The sequence below is a fragment of the Brassica napus genome, chromosome C5 (assembly GCF_020379485.1).
Source record: "Brassica napus cultivar Da-Ae chromosome C5, Da-Ae, whole genome shotgun sequence".
Lineage (NCBI taxonomy): Eukaryota > Viridiplantae > Streptophyta > Magnoliopsida > Brassicales > Brassicaceae > Brassica > Brassica napus.
In genome coordinates this window covers 52,963,851-52,985,901 of record NC_063448.1, presented here as the reverse complement: position 1 = coordinate 52,985,901, position 22,051 = coordinate 52,963,851, and the positions used below count along the sequence as shown (strand labels likewise).

At 35.5% G+C, this 22,051-nt stretch overlaps 2 protein-coding genes across 3 annotated transcripts; one reads left to right on the top strand and one right to left on the bottom strand.

Annotated features, from left to right (window-relative positions):
- Window positions 1–12,762: 12,762 nt before the first annotated feature.
- Window positions 12,763–14,397, top strand: LOC106399063 (E3 ubiquitin-protein ligase RNF14-like). Its single transcript, XM_048759341.1, has one exon. It carries the CDS (start codon window positions 12,935–12,937, stop codon window positions 13,874–13,876), a length of 942 nt encoding a protein of 313 aa, XP_048615298.1. The 5' UTR covers window positions 12,763–12,934; the 3' UTR covers window positions 13,877–14,397.
- On the bottom strand, window positions 14,156–21,986 carry LOC125587936 (regulatory-associated protein of TOR 1-like). 2 transcript variants are annotated; one of them, XM_048759339.1, is made up of 24 exons: window positions 21,764–21,986; window positions 21,273–21,658; window positions 20,966–21,068; window positions 20,800–20,882; window positions 20,556–20,714; window positions 20,347–20,463; window positions 20,076–20,233; window positions 19,643–19,797; window positions 19,396–19,540; window positions 19,236–19,314; window positions 19,052–19,153; window positions 18,752–18,835; window positions 18,552–18,662; window positions 17,902–18,252; window positions 17,650–17,833; window positions 16,724–17,269; window positions 16,312–16,629; window positions 16,097–16,223; window positions 15,730–15,854; window positions 15,484–15,629; window positions 15,301–15,402; window positions 15,112–15,197; window positions 14,914–14,995; window positions 14,156–14,839 (listed from the first exon to the last, which is right to left on the bottom strand). In XM_048759339.1, the coding sequence occupies exons 2-24, from the start codon at window positions 21,609–21,611 to the stop codon at window positions 14,501–14,503; spliced, it is 4,041 nt and encodes a 1,346-aa protein (XP_048615296.1). In that variant the 5' UTR covers window positions 21,612–21,658; window positions 21,764–21,986; the 3' UTR covers window positions 14,156–14,500. The 2 variants fall into 2 exon arrangements, with proteins under 2 accessions (XP_048615296.1, XP_048615295.1); XM_048759338.1 differs by having other exon boundaries at window positions 21,273–21,983.
- Window positions 21,987–22,051: the final 65 nt, after the last annotated feature.

Here is a 22,051-nt window from a genome sequence, read left to right as displayed (position 1 = left end):
GAGAATTATTACAAAAATTTATATATGTGCTAGTTATTTACAAAAATTTTGTGAATTCAAATTAGTTATGACAAATATAAAGACCATATTATAAAATACAAATAGTTTTGAAGTTGAGTTTGAAGTTTTGCTTTTGGAGAATAACACCTTTAAACTTCAAATATAGAGTTTTGGAAACTTCAAAATAGAGTTTTTTTTTGGAGATGCTCTTATCCCTTGGTATATCCAAATGAACAGACAATTATAATATATATTACTAAATGTAATCTAAAATAACTTAAATTAACTAAAATAAGATGCTAATAACTATTAAAATCTTAAGATATAAAATCAATCGAATGCAATGTCTAAAATAATCTAAATTTACTAAAACAGGATAATCATAACCATTCAAATCATTTATCATTATTTGTGTAATGTATAATCTGGTGTACATGTGACGTTTAAAAAATATGTGTACACTATGACGATTTTTACCGTGCAAATACTGCAATTTGCAAATGTATCCAACATATAAGGTGTACATGTGAATCTTTGCAAATAAATCTAAAATATTATATGGTGGTCATATATTATTTTACAAGTTAATTGATGTTATATATGTGAATAATTGTATATGTGGATAATAAAAAATTGGTGTACATGAAAAACAAAAATCCGTGTACATGGTATAATGTACACACCCAATGGCTTTTAAATTTATAGTTTCATCTTAAGATATAAAATCAATTGAATGCAGTGTCTAAAATAATCTAAATTGGCTAAAACAGGATAATCATAACCATTCAAATCATTTATCATTATTTGTGTAACGTATAATCCGGTGTACATGTGACATTTTAAAAATATGTGTACACCATGAGAATTTTTACCGTGCAAATACTGCAATTTGCAAATGTATCCAACATATAAGGTGTACATTTGAATCCTTGCAAATAAATTTAAAAGATTATATGGTGGCCATGTATTATTTTACAAGTTAATTGATGTACATGTAAATAATTGTACACGTGGATAATAAAAAATTTGTGTACATTAAAACAAAATTGTGTACATGGTATAATGTACACACCCAATGGCTTTTAAATTTACAGTTTCATCTTTTTATGCATTTTGTATAAATTAAAGAATAGAAAACACGATCTTTGATGAACAAAATTATGTACAAAACAATGATTGTACACATATAACAAATACAATGCAAGAAAAAAAAAGTATCAACCCCTTTCATTCATGTAAACCACGCATCCCCGTCTTTACCTACAAAGATAATTTTTACAGTATGTACATGTGAATTATTGTTCAAATTGACTGGTATACTTGTGAATCGTTGTACATGTGGATAATGATATTTTGTATACATAATGTCATGTACATGTTACTTAATACATATGTCATTACAACAACATACACAAGAAATGATTCATACCTCATTAATATATCATAGATTTTAATTGGTATTTAGCATTTCATTATATATATATCTTGCATTTGTATGTTTATTTGCAAATAATAGAGGCTAAAGTGCAGATTTAGAATTTTGAGACCAAATCAAAATGGTTTATTTGTAAATCAAAAACATCAGGGGTAGAAACGAAATAAAACAAAACATCAAAGACCAATGTTGCAAAAGCAGAATATTCGCTGGTGTAGATTGCACAACTGAAAGTCTTGGGGAAAATTTGTGAAGAAACTTGAATATATAGGAAGTTTGAAACAAATTGGAGAACACACAAGAGTTTGAGGATCAAATGTGCAAATAGTCAAAAATTGACGATTGTTGCTCTTATCTAGCTTTCTCTATGAATTGCGACTGAAGCAACGACGATTCCGGCGGCCACAACTCCGGCCCCGAGCATGACGACCACAACGAGAAGGAGACGACCTGACCTTGAGACGAATTGCGGCAACGCCTTGTCGGAATGGACCTCGCGGTTTGCATCAGCTTGATGTGGAGGAGACGACAGACGAGACAGCTTTCTGAGTTTAGTTGTCATCATTATCCAATTTCTTCATCACAGTAGAAAATAAAATAAAATTTTTAATAATTTTTTTGTAGGAATTGATTTTACTTTATCGTGCACATCTTAGATAAAGCAGAAGACACGAAACAAAATAAAAAAGGTTGACTGCTTTTGATGGTTTCTCGTGTCTCCTAATTTTTTGAATTGTAAAATAAAAAAAAAATACAGGATAACTAAACACTTTATTGGTTAGGACTAGTTGAGGGGAAGAAAGTAAATACTTAAGAAAACTATCTTGGTAGCAACAACTGTTTTAATGTGTAATAAAAAGTCAAAAACCGTCTCTATGTGTAAATCAGTCCCATTGATTTGTAGAAAATGTGGAATTGACCATTGACTTGTAAAAAATGCGGAATTGACCATTGACTTTTAGAAAATGCGGAATTGACCATTGACTTCCTTTTCATATTATATGGTAGGTATATTTACTCGTTTTAAGAAGATGCAAAAAGGGAGCAAAACTGAATGCATGAACGTTATTTAATGAAACACTTTTGAAAAGTCGATAGTTTATATCTACCACCCTAAAAATATAGAACAAAATAATAATCAAAACAATGAATCGTCTCTCTTGCTTTTTGATTGTCATTGCATTGTGTGCTGAGTTGAGTAACGGAGCGTTGTTTCCGAAGGACTCTGTACATTTTAACAACTCTCTTCAACCAAACAACATTCTCAAGGTCCATTGTATCACGGACGAAGATGATCTAGGCGATCATTTGTTGAATCCTGGACAAACCTATGATTTCAGTTTTCATGAAAGTGTTTTCAGGACTGAAGTCAATTGTGGCTTATGGCAGGGACCTGGTTTCAAGTACTATGCATTGTTTAGGGCATATGATGGTGGTGTCATTCTCCATTTTGGTAAGAACAACTTTTGGGATGCAAGAGAAGATGGTATATATTTCACACATGATTCAACTCCTCCCACATTAAAGTACAGGTGGGCAGCCCATGTCCTCACACCAACTCATTAAAATTGGAAATAAATATATGTAATCCAACTAAATAAAGTGGACTTTCGATCTCCCTTTTCTTATACAAATTAATAAACATTTTTATAAATTTTAATAAGAAGAATTTAATATCCCTTATGTATTATTTTGAGAAACATTGTAGCAGTTACCTGAACTTGATATCAAAAACCCGAATCGAAATCCAAACCACAGTAGTAAAATTAAGTTAGGAGAGATTGGGTATCGGAATTTGAACGGGTATTATCCAAACCCGAATGAATATCCGAAGATAATTGTATTTATGTATAATTTACTCTATATTCCTAGTTTACTTCTCTCTTTTTATTCAGAATATTTATATTGATGCTATACATAGCTCAAAATCATATAATATACATGTAATCGCGGACAAAATAATTTGATTCTCACTAAAATGCATGTAAAGACTAAGTATGATTAGTTGTAAGAAGTAAGCAAGAATGAATGAAAAAGTTGTTTGTTAAAGAAATCTCTTACCCAAATAAAAACAGAAGGAAAAAAAAAACAGATCAAAAGAATGTGTGAGTTCACAATACTTCACAAGAGTTCAAGAAGCTCAAGACAAAGAGCAAAAGTTCAACATGGTATCAGAGCATACTTAGATGTGGAGCCTGTTCAGGCAAAATATAAGAAGAAGAAGTGAAGGAATAATAGAAGTGAAAAATGTCGATAAACCTACACTCATCTCAACTGGTTGCTGACAGAACTATGAGTTCTGGGCAGCTCGAATGCAAAACACCTTGAAAAACAGAGAACCGTGAGAAGTTGTAAAAGATGGAGTTCTAGATCCTCCATCAAAATCGACAGAGACACCAGGAGGAGACTACGCAAGGGGCGAGCTTAAAAGCACTCAAAGACAAAGATATATCAGCTCTACAAATTATTCAATATGCTCAGAAATGTTTCCTAGTCCCCAACATAGCCAAGAATATACTAAGCGTTTCTCAGATGTTTGAAAGCGGCTATGGGGTTACCTTCAAGGACAAATCGAGAAGAAAGATAGCTGATATTGGAATGGTTAAGAAAAGCTTCTGTCTTCACTTGGAGATATGCAAGCGACCAATCACAACCACCACTGATCCAAAGGCAAGTGAGGAAGTATGTATCCAAGGAGCTGGTTATGTTGAAGTATCAAAACTGCAATCATGGAAGATTGAAGAAGCTGTCAATGGTGAGAGGCAGAGAAAAACAGATTCTAACAAAGACAAAACAGATATCAAGAAAATCAAAGAAGTGGTTCAAGGAACCAGAATGAAGAACTTGGTGATCAAAGAGGACACCAACCAAAGAAAAGAAAGTGTATTTGAGAAATAGAGAGAGCAAAGACTGATTAGCAAATCAGTTGATCAACACTCAAAAAAAAGAAAGATAAATAGTCACATGGAAAAGAAAAGATGGATCAAGGGCCAAAGCACAAAGGATTTAACTTTGGAAGTTTCAAGAAAGTGGACAAGTACAAGAGGAACTACCCATCAATGCATAAGATTCAACCACCAGGTGGGGAAGGAACAAGTGAGTTACGTGTGTGTGGCAAGTCAACCACCAATGAGAAAGAAGAGAACGTCACTGCGACGTCAACAAAGGTTCTTACATCAGAGGAAAAAGTTGCAGGAAGCCTTTTGATATCAATTCAAAGTTGGAGAAGAAGCCAAACCTATATATGTGCTATTTATTTACAAAAAAATTGTGAATTCAAATTAGTTATAACAAATGGGCTGTCCGGATGGATTTGAGTGTATCCAGATGAGCTTATTTTTTTTAGGCATTTTTGGCCGAATCGCAAATAATACCATTTCCAAATAGGACCATAACCAAATAGGACCATGTCCTGTTGGACTGTCCATGGAGTCCAGATGTCCACTTAATGTAAAAAATCTAATTTTCAATTTAAAAGATGTACAAATTCTAAATGTCATATATAACATCTTAAACTTACTTAAACTTCATGTTTTACAAAAGATACTTAGACTTAAAACTCCATGTTTTACAAAAGATACTTAAAGAAATCTTCTAATCTATTAAAACAGAAGTACAAATAGTATTTAACCCTGAATTTTCCACAAATATTACATCCTTATGCCACTGTCTTTAAAACACTGAGTTTTGTTTTTAAATCAAACCAATACCATCTATTATCTTAATTAATAAACCAACGCATGACGTTAATTTGGCCAAACCATCGACTCTCACTATTATTAAACCATCGTACAAACCTTTCTCTTCTCTTATTATTATTAAACTATCGTTAAACCACTTAATCTTTGGTTCCCTACACAATGTTTGTCATAATACTAAACCATTCAATTAGAAATCATTACTAAACCAACCATTGTATTGTATTTGGTTCGAAATTGGTTAATAAAACTTGACTATATGATTGTTAATTTATTTTAGATAGATACATAAATATGTAATTGGTTAATAAAACTTGACTATATGATTGTATTTGGTTCAAAATTGATTAATAAAACTTGACTATATGATTGTTAAATTCATATTAGATAGATACAAATCTATGTAATTGGTTAATAAAACTATTAAACCAATAGCATGTATTTGGTTCGAAATTAAAACCTTATTTTTATGAATTTTCTAAAATAATTGACCTCCTATATTTATTTCCTAAATTTTAGCAATTCATCCTAACAATCACGCTGAAAATCAAAGCTCAAGATTCTTTTTAGATATTTAATCTTGCAAATCACAGCTAAATCTAAAACATTTAAAGCATATATTCCTCTTATTACGTAACTTTCAAACAAACTTGAAAAAAATGTTATGGGCTTTGATATTTGATGAAGATATGTCGTTTTGTTTTAAAATTAAGATTAACCAATTCTTAATAATCTGGCCCAATTTAAAACAAATGGCCTTCCGAGAATTTATTATCAGAAATATCTTTTTTTTTGTACCTTTCTAATAGTTTTGATTATTACAGATTAAAAACTCTATATTTATAATCTGAATAAAAATATATTCTGTAATAAAGAAAAAATTGTTATTTTTCTGATAATTGTTTTTTGTAATCTAATAAAACACCAACTACACTACAATATAACATCTTTAAATTAATAATCTATAAATTAATATACACTAAAAATCTCTATACAATAATAAAATTTTACAGTCCCAAATTGAATTTTTGATTCAGTTAGTATATCGATAAATTAATAATCTATATAAATTAATAAAAATTAAAGTTTTAGTGTAGTCTCCACATTATTAATTTATAGAGGTTTGACTGTATATTATCTTACTAATAAAGTACTCACTCCGTTTCATTATATGTGTTATTTTAGGTTTTGGCACACAAATTAAGGAAATAACTAATTTTACATATTTTCTATATAAAAACACAATTATCTATACACCTAACCATATTTCAACCAATAGAAAAATAAATATTGCATAAGATTAATAAATTTTACATTGAAAGTTAAAAATAATACTTATTTTGTAAAAAAAAAAAATCTTTAAAACGACAGTTAATATGAAACGGAGAGTGTATAACATTTTAGTGTTTACAGCTAAAAATAAAATGATAAATTGTATAACATCATATTTTATAATTGGACACTAAAAAATGAACAAAATACATTAAACTCAAAACTGAAAAAATTATGAATGTGTAAAATCAATAATTAACATATAATAATTTTTATGCACAAAAAAAAACATATAATAATTTTAAACATACACCCGCGCGGGCGCGCGGGTCCAAAATCTAGTTAAACTTAAACTTCATGTCTTACAAAAGCCAAAAGGTACTTAACAAAGGATACTTAAAGTCTTAAACTTAAACTCCATATCTTACAAAAGCCAAAAGATACTTAAAGTCTTAAACTTAAACTCCATGTCTTCACTTACTTCTCTTCTTTCTTCCACCTTCTTCTTCACCTTCCTTCTCTTCTTCTTCTTCTTCTTCTTCTTCTTCTTCTTCTTCTTCTTTCTTCCACCTTCTTCTTCACCTTCCTTCTTCTTCTTCTTCTTCTTCTTCTTCTTCTTCTTTCTTCTTCTTCTTCAGAATCACCTAACAAGTGAACAAGTCAATCCGCAAGTAAAAATGCAAGCAACAATCAAACAACAGCCAAGTAAAAGACATCTAGAGTCTTAAGCTGAATATCAAAAAGTATACAAGCTAAGTATAAAATCAGAAAACTTACTTGTCACTTCAAATCCACGCAGCCAATTTCTTCCACAAATAAGAGCTTGTACATTTGATGGAAGAAGTCGGCTCCTATACTTGCTAAGAACACGGCTTCCGGCACTGAATGACGACTCAGAAGACACGGTTGTAATAGGAATTGAAAGAACATCACACGCCATGCGGGACAGCTCTTTAAACCGTGTTGCATTGTTTTTCCAATATCTCAAGACATCTAGAGTCTTAAAGGCAGCCATATCTAAAACCGGTTCAGCCAGTACACATCTAAAGCTGATTTTCCTGTTCCTGCATTCTGAGAAAAGAATGCATAAAAGTCCTGCATTATGAACATAAAAACATTAAGAACACACCAACTCACCAAGTACAAAAACTCATGTATTATAATACTATCTTCTTACCCCATATCCAGCTGGTATACTGTTCACCAATGTGGCTTCTGAAGGGCTCGCAGTAGTGCTTTTAGGATCCTTCTTGTATACTCCATACAACTTTTTAATCTTCTTTCGGATATGATCGACTTTCGCCTTGCTTGTTAATGGATCTAAGGTGTCATAACAATATTCCAAGCAAGCGAACTTCTACCTTGGATCCAACACCGCAGCAATAGAAAGTATATCACTGTAGTCTTCCCAGTACTTGTCAAACTTCAGCTTCATTGTTTCCACTATTTGATAAATTGTCTCATCATCTGAAGTCTCATGCGTTCTCAGCCAACATTCTATTTTCCAGACTTGCATAAAATATAAGTTCGCAGTCGGATATGATGAGCCAGATATCAGGTTTGTCATCTCAGCAAATGGAGCCAAAAACTTACAGATGAATGCTCCTCTAGACCACTCCAATTCTGATGGAAAGCACTTGTAACTCGGATCTACTTCAGAGAGATTACGCAATGCTTCTCTCAGTAGAAGAGCTCTAGACAACATCTTAAAGGTTGAATTCCACCTCGTTGCCACATCCAAAACAAGACCAGCTTCTTTCTTGCTCCCAACAGTTTCAACACAGGTCTGAAACATTTGCTCTCTCGGCTCTGAAGACTTTACAAACTTCACGCTTTCCCTGATTTTCTCTAAGGCATCACTAATCACCGCCAACCCATCTTGAACAATCAGGTTCAGAACGTGTGATGCGCATCTTACATGTAGAAACTCGCCATTACACACCAAAGCTCTGCGAAGTTGTGTCTTTAGAACCCCTTGCATATTGTCGTTTGAAGAAGCATTGTCGACAGTCACTGTAAACACTTTCTTCTCTAATCCCCATTCTTTCACTAACTCCATCACCTTCATAGCAATACTATAACCAGTATGAGGTGGGGGGAAAGCACAAAATGACAGTATCTTCGCCTTTAGCTTCCAATTATCAACGTAATGAGCTGTCAGACGTAAATACCCCTCCACAGTGATTGCCCTCCACAAATCAGTAGTAAAACAGATCCTCCCAGGAACTTCACTCAAAACCTTCCTAAGACCAGCTTTCTCATTCTCATATATCTTATGAACATCAGACACAACAGTGTTTCTACACCAAAACTCAATACTAGGATTTGCATACTCAAAAGCTTCTCTAATTCTTCTAAACTCAACAAATGAGTATGCAAGATCGTGCTCAACAATAGCACCAGCAATCATCTCACGGAAGACCATTATATCAAACTTCCTACTTCTAGGTGTGCTTCCAGGATTCTTTGATCAAACTCTACTATGATGCAGTAAAGTATTAGTCCCATTGCTTAGATCTATGAAATAGGAATACTCACAATGCTTGCAAATAACTTTAGTAGTCCCATCAGGCAATTTATCTCCTACAATTTCAAAATGCTTCCAACACTTTGAATGCCTCCGCTTGTTACGTCTCCGCCTTCCTCTATTCCCAGCCGCACTTGTAGAATCATCTTGTACAGAATCATAACCATCTTCATTCTGATCCATCATCTCATTACCACTCAAATAGTCATCATCATCATCATCATCATATAGGTTCAAAGTTTCATCATCCATCTGAACAAAAAAGATTAAAGAAAACCATTAGAGACAAATGAGACAACACATTTACACAAACTCATGAGTAAACGTTCAATAGAGAAATCATGAGTAAACGTTGAATCTAGAATCGCAAACCCATCAAATCTAGAATCGCTCAAATAATCATCATCATTAAGGTTCAACGTATCACCATCCATCTGAACAAAAGAGATTAAAGACATTTACATAAACTAAACTTACAAACAAACGAGAATCATCATTAACAATGGACAGAGTTAAACATAACATGCATACCCATCAACCTAAAAGCAATCAAATTGACCCATCAACCTAAAAGCAATCAAATCGCAAAGAGAGGAGAGTCGAGATGAAGCGACCTGAAGCGAATCGAAGACAAAGTGAGAGACGGAGAGGAGAGTCGAGATGGAGAGACACTGCTCGAGAGATGAAGAGACGAGGCGGAGAGACACTGCTCGAGAGATGGAGAGACGAGGCGGAGAGACACTGCTCGAGAGATGGAGAGACGAGGCGGAGAGGCAAGTCGAGACTCGAGAGACAGACGGAGACCAATTGTGAATTTGTGATTTCAGATTTTTTTCCCCAAATACTCGTATGTGCAACCCCATTTATTGTATAATGAGAATATTTTTGATACTGAATTCTTATTTTATATTCCTCTTTTTTGTAATAGTTGGCGTTTTATTATTGCACACATATAGATTAAGAAGTTTTTTAATTTCTTATATATTTTTTAAAAAATATCTCTAATAGTTTATCTGACCACAATTTAACAAATGATAAAATAAACTACATAGTATAAAGAATTATATAACATAAAAATTAAATTAATTTTGCAGTAAAAATTAAAAACATTATCTAATTTGGAAAAACGATTTTTTTTTGTAAAAGCCAGGTATTAAAAACAGATAGAGTAATACGCTACGAGAATTATTACAATAACTACAACCCATAAAACGAGAAAACTGTCAATAAAATCCCGAACTTTCAAATCAAAGCCAGAAAAACCCTTCAACTTTTGTTTGAGCCAAAAATATACCCCAATTTTAAATGTTGGCCATTTTTAATTTCATTTTTTGTTGACTGGACCATTTTAGAAACTTGAAAAGTCAACTATTAAACCGTAAACGTCTGTTAACTTGATAAACGACGTCATTTTAAATACTACTTAAAAAATCTTTTTCGTCACAACTACCATTATTCTCAGCCTCATTATCATTCTCATTAGTCTCACTATCATTTTCATTATCACATTCTTCACCGACATGATTTTGTTGTTCAATCATAGATTTCCTAACACTTTCCACTTAAGATCTCTCACTACGATGAACCCAAAGTACATCCTTTGCATTGTCAATGGCTCTGGGTTTTGGAGATTGGAAGATTGAAAGATTAGAGAATTAGAAAATTTAGGTTCGCGAAAGAGAAGATGATTTAAATGCTTACAGATCTAAAACGACACTATTTCATTAATGTTTAATCAGTTTTTAAAACGACGTTGTTTAGTGAGTTAACAAATGTTTACGGGTTTAACAATTGACTTTCTAGGTTTTTAAAATGTCATAGTCAACAAAAAAAATAAAAGTTAAAATGACCAATATTTGAAAGTTGGAGTATTTTTTTTGGTTCAAACATGAGTTCAAAGTTTTTATGGTTGTTTTCTCCTTAATATAATAAAACTTTGAAGGTCTAAGTAAAAATATTAACCGACTTCAAACAAACATATGCCTAAGTAAAAATATTAACCGACTTCAAACAAACATAGGTCTGAAGAAAACGATTATGATATTAAAATATGCAAAAGTAAGAAGGTATGATCCTCAGAGGATGCGAAACATAGTCAGAGCAGTAATGTGTCGATATCATCGGCCGAGATGTGGAATTCAGCTACGCCTCCAACCGGAACCATAACTTCACAACCTTCTGGGGCAGACATAGGAGAATGGTTTTGAAGAAAAATAGAACCACCACTCGACACAATAATCCGACCGCCTGAAGGGAAACTGGTAACCTGGGGATCTTCAATGAAGATAAGATCACGAAGATCAGGATAAGGATCCCACGACCACATTGACAACCAATGAATGTTCAAATGAAATAAGCTTACTAACACTCGTTAATAGTATATAATAAGCTTACATGTTCTTCAAGATCAACTATAACAGCAGAGGATCTATTAAACACAAAGGATTTGGTATTTTTGTGAATAATCCAAATTTTTGGGTTGAATAGAACAAATGAAAGTTCCAAAAAATCATATATTAGTTTTGTAATTGATTTTGAGTTTTGAATCAATTTTGCAGATAGTCCTTTTTTTATATGTGCAATCCCATTAGTTATATGATCTTTCGTCCATATTTATTAATGAGAATATTTTTGATACTGAATTCTTATTTTATATCCCTCTTTTTTAATAGTTGGCGGTTTATTATTGCACATATATAGATTAAGAAGTATTTTTAATTTCTTATATATTTTTGTAAAAAATATCACTAATAGTTTATCTAACCACAATCCAACAAATGATAAAATAAATTACATATAATAAACAAATATATAACATAAAAATAAATTAATTTTACATTGAAACTTAAAAACATTATCTAATTTGGAACAATTAATTTTTTGTAAAAGTCAAGCATTAAAAAGAGATGGAGTAATACACTACGAGAATTATTACAATAACTACAACCCATAAAACCAATAATTTTATATGTGTCTTATAAAGATACAAATAATTTAATTTGATGAATCGTTTTATAAAAAGTTACTTTATTTCAACAATGTTGAAAATCTCTATATTTAATATATTAACGAACCATTAACCAAATCAGTAATATCAACATTATTTTCATAACTAATGAAAATGTTATATAACTTCATAAACAAGAAAAGGTAAACTTTTAATATGCAACTAGATTTTGATCCGCACACCCGTGTAGATATTTGTTTTAACTTTTAAAAACATAAAAATTGTTGTATTAGTGGTGGATTATTATTTATATTGAAAGTTGTCTTGTTTCTTATTATATACTATTTTATCATTATTGATTGTTGTTTTGTACTTAATTTATTTTTAGCACATAAAAAATTATTAGTAATTTAATAAATAATTAATTATTTAAAGTTTTATTTATTTTTATGTCAGTTTTATATTATTCATGTACATTAATATTTACAGTTTCAAAATAGTAATTATATATAATATAAATGGAGTACTTATATTTGGACAGGGAAATTGATATGTTTTAATATTTATGAAATGCTAAAAATAATTTTACACTTATTTCATATCATATTATTTGTATTAATTTATATATGTATAATTAATTACAGGTAAATTTAATTAATTTTTTATTTTAAAACCATTTTGTTAAGATATATGGTCATTTGAAAAATCATTGATGCTAACAATATATAAAATTATTTGATTGTATATTTTTAAAGAAAATTACTAAAAGGATAATATACTTCTTTTTTTATATTGTTATATCTATGTTTCCAAACAATTCATAATTATACTGTTATTATTGTTTCCAAACAGTTCTTAAACGCAGATGTTAACATATTCAGTTATACGCAAAAATATATGCTCGTGTAAAAAAAGATCAATTACAAAAATCGAAAGAAAATTTCCATTCATCTAATTTTGCAGATACCTTCTAAAATAAGCTAGTATTAAACCTAAATTCGTAGACCTAACTCAAAGTCAAGACAAAAGAGGAGAAACCAAAAGACAGTGATTTAATGGGAACCTGCTTCTCTTCATCATCATCATCAACGTCACGCACAAGGATGGTAGATTATTACTACGACCAGGATGAATTATACGATTACAACAGAGTTTTCCCACCCTGCGACGTAAACTATGTCAATAATCTGCATCTCCAAGAAGCTCTGGTTTCTTCTTTGGTCACTTCGATGGAGGAGGAGATTAACCATCATCCCCAACCCCAAAGGCATGTTACCTTGCGTATCAAGCACGAGGAAGAAGAACCGGAGATAAAAGCAGGGAACGAACCCGTAGAACCATCTAGCATGTTATGTATGATATGTATGGACGAGAAGTCTCCTTCCGACATGTTCCGAGGTAACTGCACTCACTTCTATTGCACCGAGTGCACGGTCCGTTACGTAGAGACCAGGATAGGAGAAAACGTAGCTGGAATCAATTGTCCTGACGTGGATTGCACTCACCTGATAGAGCCAAACACATGTCGAGATCTGATTCCAAGGAATTTGATGGAGAGATGGGACAAAGCTTTGTGCGAGTCGTTGTTCATGTCGTCGGGGAAAGTCTACTGTCCGTTCGAAAGCTGCTCGGCGATGCTGGTGGTGGAGGGTGGTGATGATAAAGTGACGATGACGGAGTGTCCGTCTTGTCACAGACTGTTTTGCGCTCAGTGTAAAGTGACATGGCACGAAGGGATTGGGTGCAAGGAGTTTCAGAGAGTTGGTAAGACTAAGAAGAAGTGTCGCGTAATTTTGAATGGAATATTAAACATAGCCAAACGGAAAGAAAAGAAGAAGAATGTTGATAAATTGTTGATTCAGTTGGCTAAGAAGAAGCAGTGGAGGAGGTGTCCTAGTTGCAACTTCTACGTTGAGAAACTCGTTGGTTGTATGCATATAAGTTGCAGGTCAGTCACCTTCATCGCCATCAAATCATTATATTATGCATGTTTTTAATTTGTTTATTATTCTGCTCATTGGATTATTTTTGTAGGTGTGGTTTTGAGTTTTGCTATGGTTGTGGATCAAAGTGGGGTTATCGTCACTCATGCCTAAGTACTCGGCAGTACTCCATGCGTAGCTTCTTCAATTCGTTTCTAGCAAATTCACGATCATTTGAATATTTTTATTGATTATTATGCATATTTCCAAATTCCAACTGATATTCAAGTGTAACCTAAACAAAACAGCGCACAACTTTTCAGTATACTACTATCCTTTGAAATAAATATCATGAAAATGCAAACTTGTTTTCACCATTACTTTAACCATTTTTTTACACATGAAACCAATAATGAAAAATAAAAGAAAATCACACAAGGAAACATAATTATAAAGAACAGCAAAGCAGAGAAACTATTTACAGACACAATTTATGTGCATTGCATAGTAACTTATTTGGTGAAGCCTCCTCCTTCATTAGCTGTTAACTTGCGATCTTCTTTCTAACACTTCCACGGAGGCTTAACGAATAAATATAAACCACACCCACTTTACCCCAACACGGCCTAGACTTGTTTTTTTTTGCTCATGTTTTAATCACAAGAGAAACGTTTTTTTTCCACTTATGGTGTGTGCGACTCATCGTGCTTGCGAGTTGTCGTGGGTGTATACGGAGACGAGCGAGTCCACAGTTCCAGCTGCAAGAAGAACCTGGTAGGGATGAAAAGCGAGGCAACTCACTGAACCAATCTTCTGACCCATGAAGGAAGGGTAGTAGAGGATTCTTCCTAGTTGTTCTCCTTCAAGGCTAAACACTTTAATTAGCTGTTTTGCAGATCCGCTCGCGATTATTGGAGCGTGTCTGTGAACAGCTAAGGCTGTGAGTGAACCCCTGTGAGCATCAATCGTCAGGTATGTGTCCCTTGATGTTCTAAGGTCAAGGAACTGTATGTCACCGGCCTGTGATGCACTCACCACCTGGGAAAAAAAGAGGAATAGACATTGGCCTCGGGAAAGCGACAAAGAATTGAAAAACACCTGACAGTTCAAACCTTTGAGGGATCAAGTCCAGGCTGAAAACTGAGTCCAACCACTCTTTCAACTTTCTGATGAGGCCGTGTCGCAAGGACAAGCCTTCAATATGAAAGAAAATGATATTAGGTGATGTATCCAAACAAAGTTTGGTGTTCTAATTTTCGTTATAATTGGAGTTCTCTTGTGTGAATTTGTAAATGAACAAAGTAACTTACGGTTCAGGCGACCGAACATCATAGAGTCTCAAAGATCCATCAGCGAAACCAGCAACAAGTTGACTCCCGTGCACTTGAGAAGCCGACTACAAATCACGACATTCTAAAGCGTTTAATCGATCATATAAATCCCGATATTCTAGCGTGGTTTTTATGTTATAAAGAAGAAGGCTATTCATGTCGACTTACAAGTGCTGTAACTCCGCATTCTGACTCAGAGGGAATAGATCTGATAAGTTGTTCTTTCTCAAGGTCCCAAAGTGAGACTGTTGACACCTCCCCAGAAGCATACTGTTAAATACCATTAATCCATAAATAACAATAAAAAGGCCAAGGTAACTTGGAAAACAAAAAGAATAAGCAATCACACACCAGACAGCCAGACTGTTGTTGCCAGTCCACAACAGCGTTCAAGTCACGTGCACCGGGCTTGTGACCCTGGATTGAAGAAAACCCCGTTACAAGCTTCTGTTTACCCTTTGTTGCATAGTTTTTCCATATCCGGACAGACCCATCACCTAAAGATAATTTCAAAAGCTAGTGTAAGACATAACTGCCATTTCTCAGCAGCTATAATCAATCAATTTGCAAACAGTGGGAAAGAGTTGTGAATATTACATGACGCAACAAGGAGCAGAGAGTCGTCAAGTTCATTGACGAGGCAGAGCTTTGAAATTCCTTTGTCAGGAAAATCATGATTGTCAAAGCCATTGAGAAGAGTTCCTTCCTCATAATTCCAGACTCTGAGAGGATAATACAGTAAAGTACTTAGTGCAGTAGAGGCATCTCGATTTAAAAAAATGTCAAAAAGAGAGACAATCAAATTTTAAGAACAGTTTCAACTAATGATATATCTAGCTTCGAAAGGGAACACCTTTTGTTTTGAGGGAACTAGACTGCAATTTTCCTACCATAAGGTTAACCTTAACGCAAGAAGTTGATCGAAGATCCAAATTTTAAATCTGCTCTGAAGAAACTTGCATACCTGATCCGTTCATTCTCGTCTGCAGCAACTACAATAGGAGAGAAAGGGTGAAGAAGAGCGGTCTTTGTTCCCGTTTCAAACCTTGTATCCCAGTTGGCAATAGGATTATTGTTGAGCTTGCTAATAGCTGGTCAAGTTAAAATGTTATAAGTCAGTTCAAGTGACTAGCATAGGCACAGAAAAAAATTCAGAGATAAAAGAGAAAAAGTACTTACAAGAGTGCTGGCATTTTGCAATATGCTCAAGTGCGAATTTTTCTTTCTCTTCTCTTTTGGTATCTATCTCTTGACTATCATCAGCTTCAGAAAGAAGCGGTTTAGAAAAGTGGCCACAGCTCCAGTTGTAGATAGTTGATAGTGGGAGCAAACTCCGTTCAGATCCACTGGCGCCTAAAAACGAATCAGCCAACCCCGAGTCTGGTGAACCCGTCAGGTGGGGCCTGAACTCTAACGAACAAACTCTCCTCAGTCCAGGTAGATAGTTTGTTCTAGGAGGGCTGACCGGAGGAGTCCTAAAACTTAAGGGCATATTACCTGTTGTCAACAACAGTGGAAGATCAAAACTCACAAACGGACAGCCTTCTGAATTAAGCAAAACTTCTAAAATTTTATGATCAAAAACAGCTACCTGCATGCATATCAAACCATGAGGATGAACGAGATAAGCCAGCAAGAGGAGTGTTAGATGTTGTTGCAGCTTCCCCTAATCGGCCAGTGGTCTTCGAGGGCTTCGCAACAACTTGTTCGATTCCAATGATAGAAAGCACACGCCGCCCGAGACTTGCAATTCGTGGAGATGGGTCTTTAGCTAATGCAAACATAGATCGAACGCACTGCGAATAAACAGCGTTATCAAACAGTCTTTGCTGATGGACAGCTCCATTGCTGACACTGTCATGCATGATACCATCATCAGATAATGGAGATCCATGCATTAGCCCAGACGAGCTGAGAGGGCTGCTTGAGATCCTCGCCTCACGAGCAACTGGTTGGCTTTCAGTGCTAGCTCTAGTCAGAGGACTCATGTGTAAAGAAACAATCGTTGCATTCCCAGCTTCATGGAGTTTAGCGATTGAAGGGAGAGAAGTAAGCAAAGAGCTTGACTGAGGCTTCCAATATGAAGCTGCGGCTAACTTTAGGTGCTTTTTGTGGCCAAAGGCAAAACGTGCAAGAGCTGTAGAGACATTAACAACAGGGGCTTCGGGATCAAATAGGAAAAATTTAAAATAAGCAAGCATAAGGTTCAGATGTATATGCAGACTGAACAAAGACAGATATTTGACAATGCACAAAACTATATATGAACTCTCTAAACGAGGGACAATATGATTATATGGTTGTATCGACTAATAAACTATCAGTAGCTCCAACTAAAGGCAACAGATAAACTTGGCTGTCTATGTGAATGGTAATTATTAAATTCAGCAAATAAAAATCAATATGGTTTTCCATTAGGTTAGATTTTTTTTTGTTTGAAGTTAAATGACTCAAACGCTAATTAGGAACCCACAAACACACGATCATGAATGTTCAAGAGTTGCATGCTGTGCGTACCTACAGCAACCTCTGACCGGACAAGTGGACTCCCATCTGAAACTACATCTAAGAGATTTTTAATGATAGCTTCTTCTGCTCTAATCTTTTCATCATCATCAAATTCATTTTCCAAAGAACTTTTACTTGAGCCAAACCCAATATCAAGTAAGGTACCCAGGGCAAAAACAGCAGCAGCCCTTACCTGTAAGAGAAAGTGGTCAGAAATTACAATGCTAAAAGAAGGATATTATACAGAAATTTGAGCTTCACCTCAGGTTGGGGCTCGGAAAGAAGAGGTGCCAACTTTTTAAACGCATTTGCCTCCCTACCCATTATTTGGGCCTCCGTAAAATCTTCCCACAACTTTCCAAGACAAAGACAAAGCCATTGTAGAAACTTTTCTTGCTGAGAATCACTTGGTCTGGATAGTTCAAGGTGCCCCAGACAAACACCAATTAAATTAGCTTCAAGACATGCTTCCTGGCCTCGTCGGTGTCCGTCCACAATGACAGATAGAACAAAAGCAGCCATAGCTCGTTGGTCTGGAATTGCATCCAAGCTATCTAGAAATCTTATGAAGTATGTATGCCCCCCATCCTTCACAAGATCAATTTGACATGACTGTAAACAAACAGAGACAAGTCAATGTTGGAATAATCCAAAGACGTAGAAAAAGCTTAAGCAACACGAAAGTGTGATGGTCAGAGATAAACAACTTAATCTGATGTCATTCAGCATTCATCTCAGAATAACTAGATGAAAAACATAATGTCTTTTCCATTAGTCACTCTCGATAAACAGCAGATACACAGTAAGAACTAAGAAGATAGCCATAATAGGAACTAGCATTAATTTGTAAAACAAAACGCAGATGCATGATAAGCTACAATCATCTTCCGATTAAACGCAAAAGACTTTACCTTATCAAGTGCAAGAATTTTTGTCCATATGAAAACAAGGATCTGTCTTAGCTCATTTGTTGTTGTTTGCAGAAGCTTCAGCACATATGGGAATATTCCAACAGACAAAGCCTAGAGGAATTTTCACTTCACGTGTAAGGACAACCAGAAAATATTCTTTGTACGCCACAGGGAAAGAGAGTTCAAATGTAGAAGTATACCTGATCCACGGCCCATGAACCCATATCAAGAAATCTTCCAAGAAGTACAAGAGCACGATACCGATGGCATTGGCTAAGTAACACCTGAAGCAAATCAGAGTCTATAAATACGCTATGATCGTAATCTACAAAATAATGATGGAAGGTCCAGAGGGAAGCCAGGTAATGTCCCTTGACACAAATCTACTCAAAACTGTGCGAAAAATGAGGATTCAATATGTCTGTCTGTCTCTCTCTCTCTCTCTCTCTATCACACACACACAACAAAAATGGAAAAAAATACAGAGATTTAGGTTGCACCTGAAGAACAATAGGCAACTGTTCTGGTGGCTTCTTAAGCTCAGATCCATGATCAAGCCACACCTCAAAAGCTGTCAGTTGATCAGTAAAAAAAGGACTTGGCTAGAAAAAGAAAGAAGAAAGTATTATCATAACAGGCTCCGTCTTATACAATTAAAAGGAAACTACATGAGGCAAAACAAACCTCGAACTCTGTGTTTGGGTCCCGAACAAGTTGGGGAAGGCGAGAAAGGCAGATTTCAGCAGCCATGTCCCATGCATCCCTGAAAAGTAACAACTAGCTGAGGAAAAATCTAGACGCGTAACACTTTATCTAACGAAGGAATATGGTTCTTCGAGGATACCACATATGATGTTGATGCGTAGGAGGCAGCATTGGGTGAGATATTGGATTACAATTTGCGGACCGCATTATTCTCTCAGCAAGTAAGAAATTTCGGAAAAGGCTAGCGACCAACAAATCCTGTCTGAATAATCTCTGGAAAAGTTCTGCAGGGTAAAACTAACACTCATGAGGGACACTGAAAAACAAACAAATCAAGTTAAAGAGGATTGGCCTTAATACATCATGCAGAAATTTTGGAGAAATACCATGAGGAAGCACATTCCATGCAATTGTATCCGTCACTGCTGTGAAAATCCAGTTCAACTCTCCTAACAATGTCTTACGGTCATTTTGGCGGCCCGGAATCATGTCAATAAGTGATTCATCAATGATTTCTTTCAAGAGAGAACGCCTGCAAAACCTGCAATCGAAAGCTTTTATGAAAGCTGCAAGCTAAACTGAACGGCATAGTCCCACATGGACATAAATCAAACACATTCCATATAAAGTAGTTAATAGTACAGCAGTCTAGAACTGAAACTGCACAACCTCCGTAGCTGATGTTTTGATGTTACCTCATGATGAAGCAAGAATATGCTAACTAAGACTCTATAAAGTAGATTGATGAAAAACGTTTTGTAGGAAGAAAACAGACATCTGAGTACGCAAAAAAAAGTGAGAGATGAATAGAGGATTTACCATTTCAAAGCCATTTTAATGGGTGTGGTGAGGCAAGCAGTAAAAACATCAGCTGGAAATTCAACGCTCTGAGGAAGTGTCTCATGTACATCACAAGCAGCTAGTAGAATGCAGTCCCTTGAGGATCCAGAGGAACCAGAAGAACCCCAATCATGAAGCTGCCATAAAGAATAGGTGAATTTTCATCAATTTATGGAGCGGCAATTGCAGAACCAAGTCTTAAACTCGACAGGAGGATGTGTAACATGAGTAAAGTGGTTGCTTCCTTTACCTCAGCGAAGGCATTAAGAATCATCCTAGCAGCAGAGCAGTCAAAAACATAGATGGACGGTGTCTTCAACCAGGAATCAAGCTCACTGATTGGCAATGGAATGTACTGCGTATAATGCTGCTCAAACACGAGTTCAATCAGTACGTGGTAGCAAACGAAAAGGAAGAAGAACATGGTAGACAAAAAAAAAAAGCTAGCAAAAAACATACCTTGTTGAATACCCAGATTTCACCATTAGCAGTAGGCTTTGGTACACCATGCCCATTATAATGGAATAGAACTCTCTCGGTCTTTGCATATTTCCGACAAGTCAAGCACAGCTTCCTAACTTCATCTAACGTCGGATCTAACTGAACCTTATATCGGGCCTGGGAGAGAGATAATACCACAAAAATGAAAAACGTAACATGACAAAACAATAACAAATAAGGTTGCAGGGAAATAAATAATCACCCTTGGTTGCCATCTCTCATACTGAGTGCTCAGATTTTTTCCAATAGCCTCGAGAGCTTTTGGCGGGGCCATGGAAAATGGGTCTGCCATCAAATAAAAGAGAAAGAAAAAGTGTAAACACACAAAAGAAAGAGTGTAACAGGGTTGAGTTGGCAGAAGGTTCAACCTATCCAAGCCTCGATTCTAGCACACGGAGATATCTTAATAACATCGGGCGGATCAACAGTAATGTTCAAACACAGTACTAGAGCTACACATCCTGTTTTCATCTGCGAAGACGAAGAATTAAAAGTCAGCAAATAACATGAGATTTGCAAACGGATTCAATAAATGCCTCGTTTGCTGTGACATTTATCACCCAACCTAGTGTACACTAGCAGTTAATGTAGTTGTTCTATAATCCTCTTTCATCCTCAACACCACTAAACAGATAGAATAAATCCACAAGCTATACTCTAGATCAGTTAACTTACTCGCTCTTTAAGCCGCCATTTGGGAGCCAATGCAATGCCGTCGGAAGTCCCCAAGGGAGCAGAAGCCTCGGATGCGTTGTGTCTAACCTCTCGAAGCACGATAGTCTGAGGCAAGTAAGCCATACTGGTGGCTGTGGCGGTGGCGTCTCTCTCCTCCGTGCCATTTCCGTAGATATTGCTCGTGGTGGCCTCGGAATCTTTCCTCCGCGAAGGGACTGACGAATCACCGTGAGCGGTGGAGGAGACACAGTCGTCGTCTTCTTCGTCGTAGCGGTGATTGGAGGCCAAAGAAACGGAAGATTGCGAGAACCGAGATACCATCAAGTCTCCTAATGCCATCCAAATCGGAGACCACGCCGGAATAAACCAAAATCAAATCCTCAGCCCTAGATTATTCGTTCGGATTGGGGAAAGCTAGATCAATCAATCAATCAATAAAGCCACTGCACCAGCGGCTTAAGAGAAGATAATCCAGCTCGAATAAAAAAAACCTCAGGTGGACAGAGAAGCGGTGGCGGAAACCCTAGGAATCGAGATGGCGGCGATTGGGAGGGGAAACGGAGGCGCGTTAAGCAAGTGGTGGCGGCAGTGGATGCGAAAACTGGGATTTAGTTTTTTTTTAGAGAGACAAAGGGGAAAGTCTTCAAAAATGAGTTTGCGTTTTCTTTCCACTTCTCTCTCTCTCTCTCTCTCTCTCTCTCTCTCTCTCTCCTTTCCGTTTTAAAATTTACTTTTAACCCTCTTGATGATGCAGAACTAAACCGAGCATAACCAGCTGG

Excerpts from the sequence above, each read along its gene's own strand:
- LOC106399063 (XM_048759341.1), top strand. The coding sequence starts at position 12,935 with ATGGGAACCTGCTTCTCTTCATCATCATCATCAACGTCACGCACAAGG.
- LOC125587936 (XM_048759339.1), bottom strand. The coding sequence starts at position 21,611 with ATGGCATTAGGAGACTTGATGGTATCTCGGTTCTCGCAATCTTCCGTT. Across the intron at positions 16,630-16,723 it reads ATGGTTTGATATGCATGCAG|GTAATATGCCCTTAAGTTTT; the intron begins GTAGCTGTTTTT and ends TGTTGACAACAG. Across the intron at positions 16,224-16,311 it reads TGCAAAATGCCAGCACTCTT|CTATTAGCAAGCTCAACAAT; the intron begins GTAAGTACTTTT and ends TAACTTGACCAG.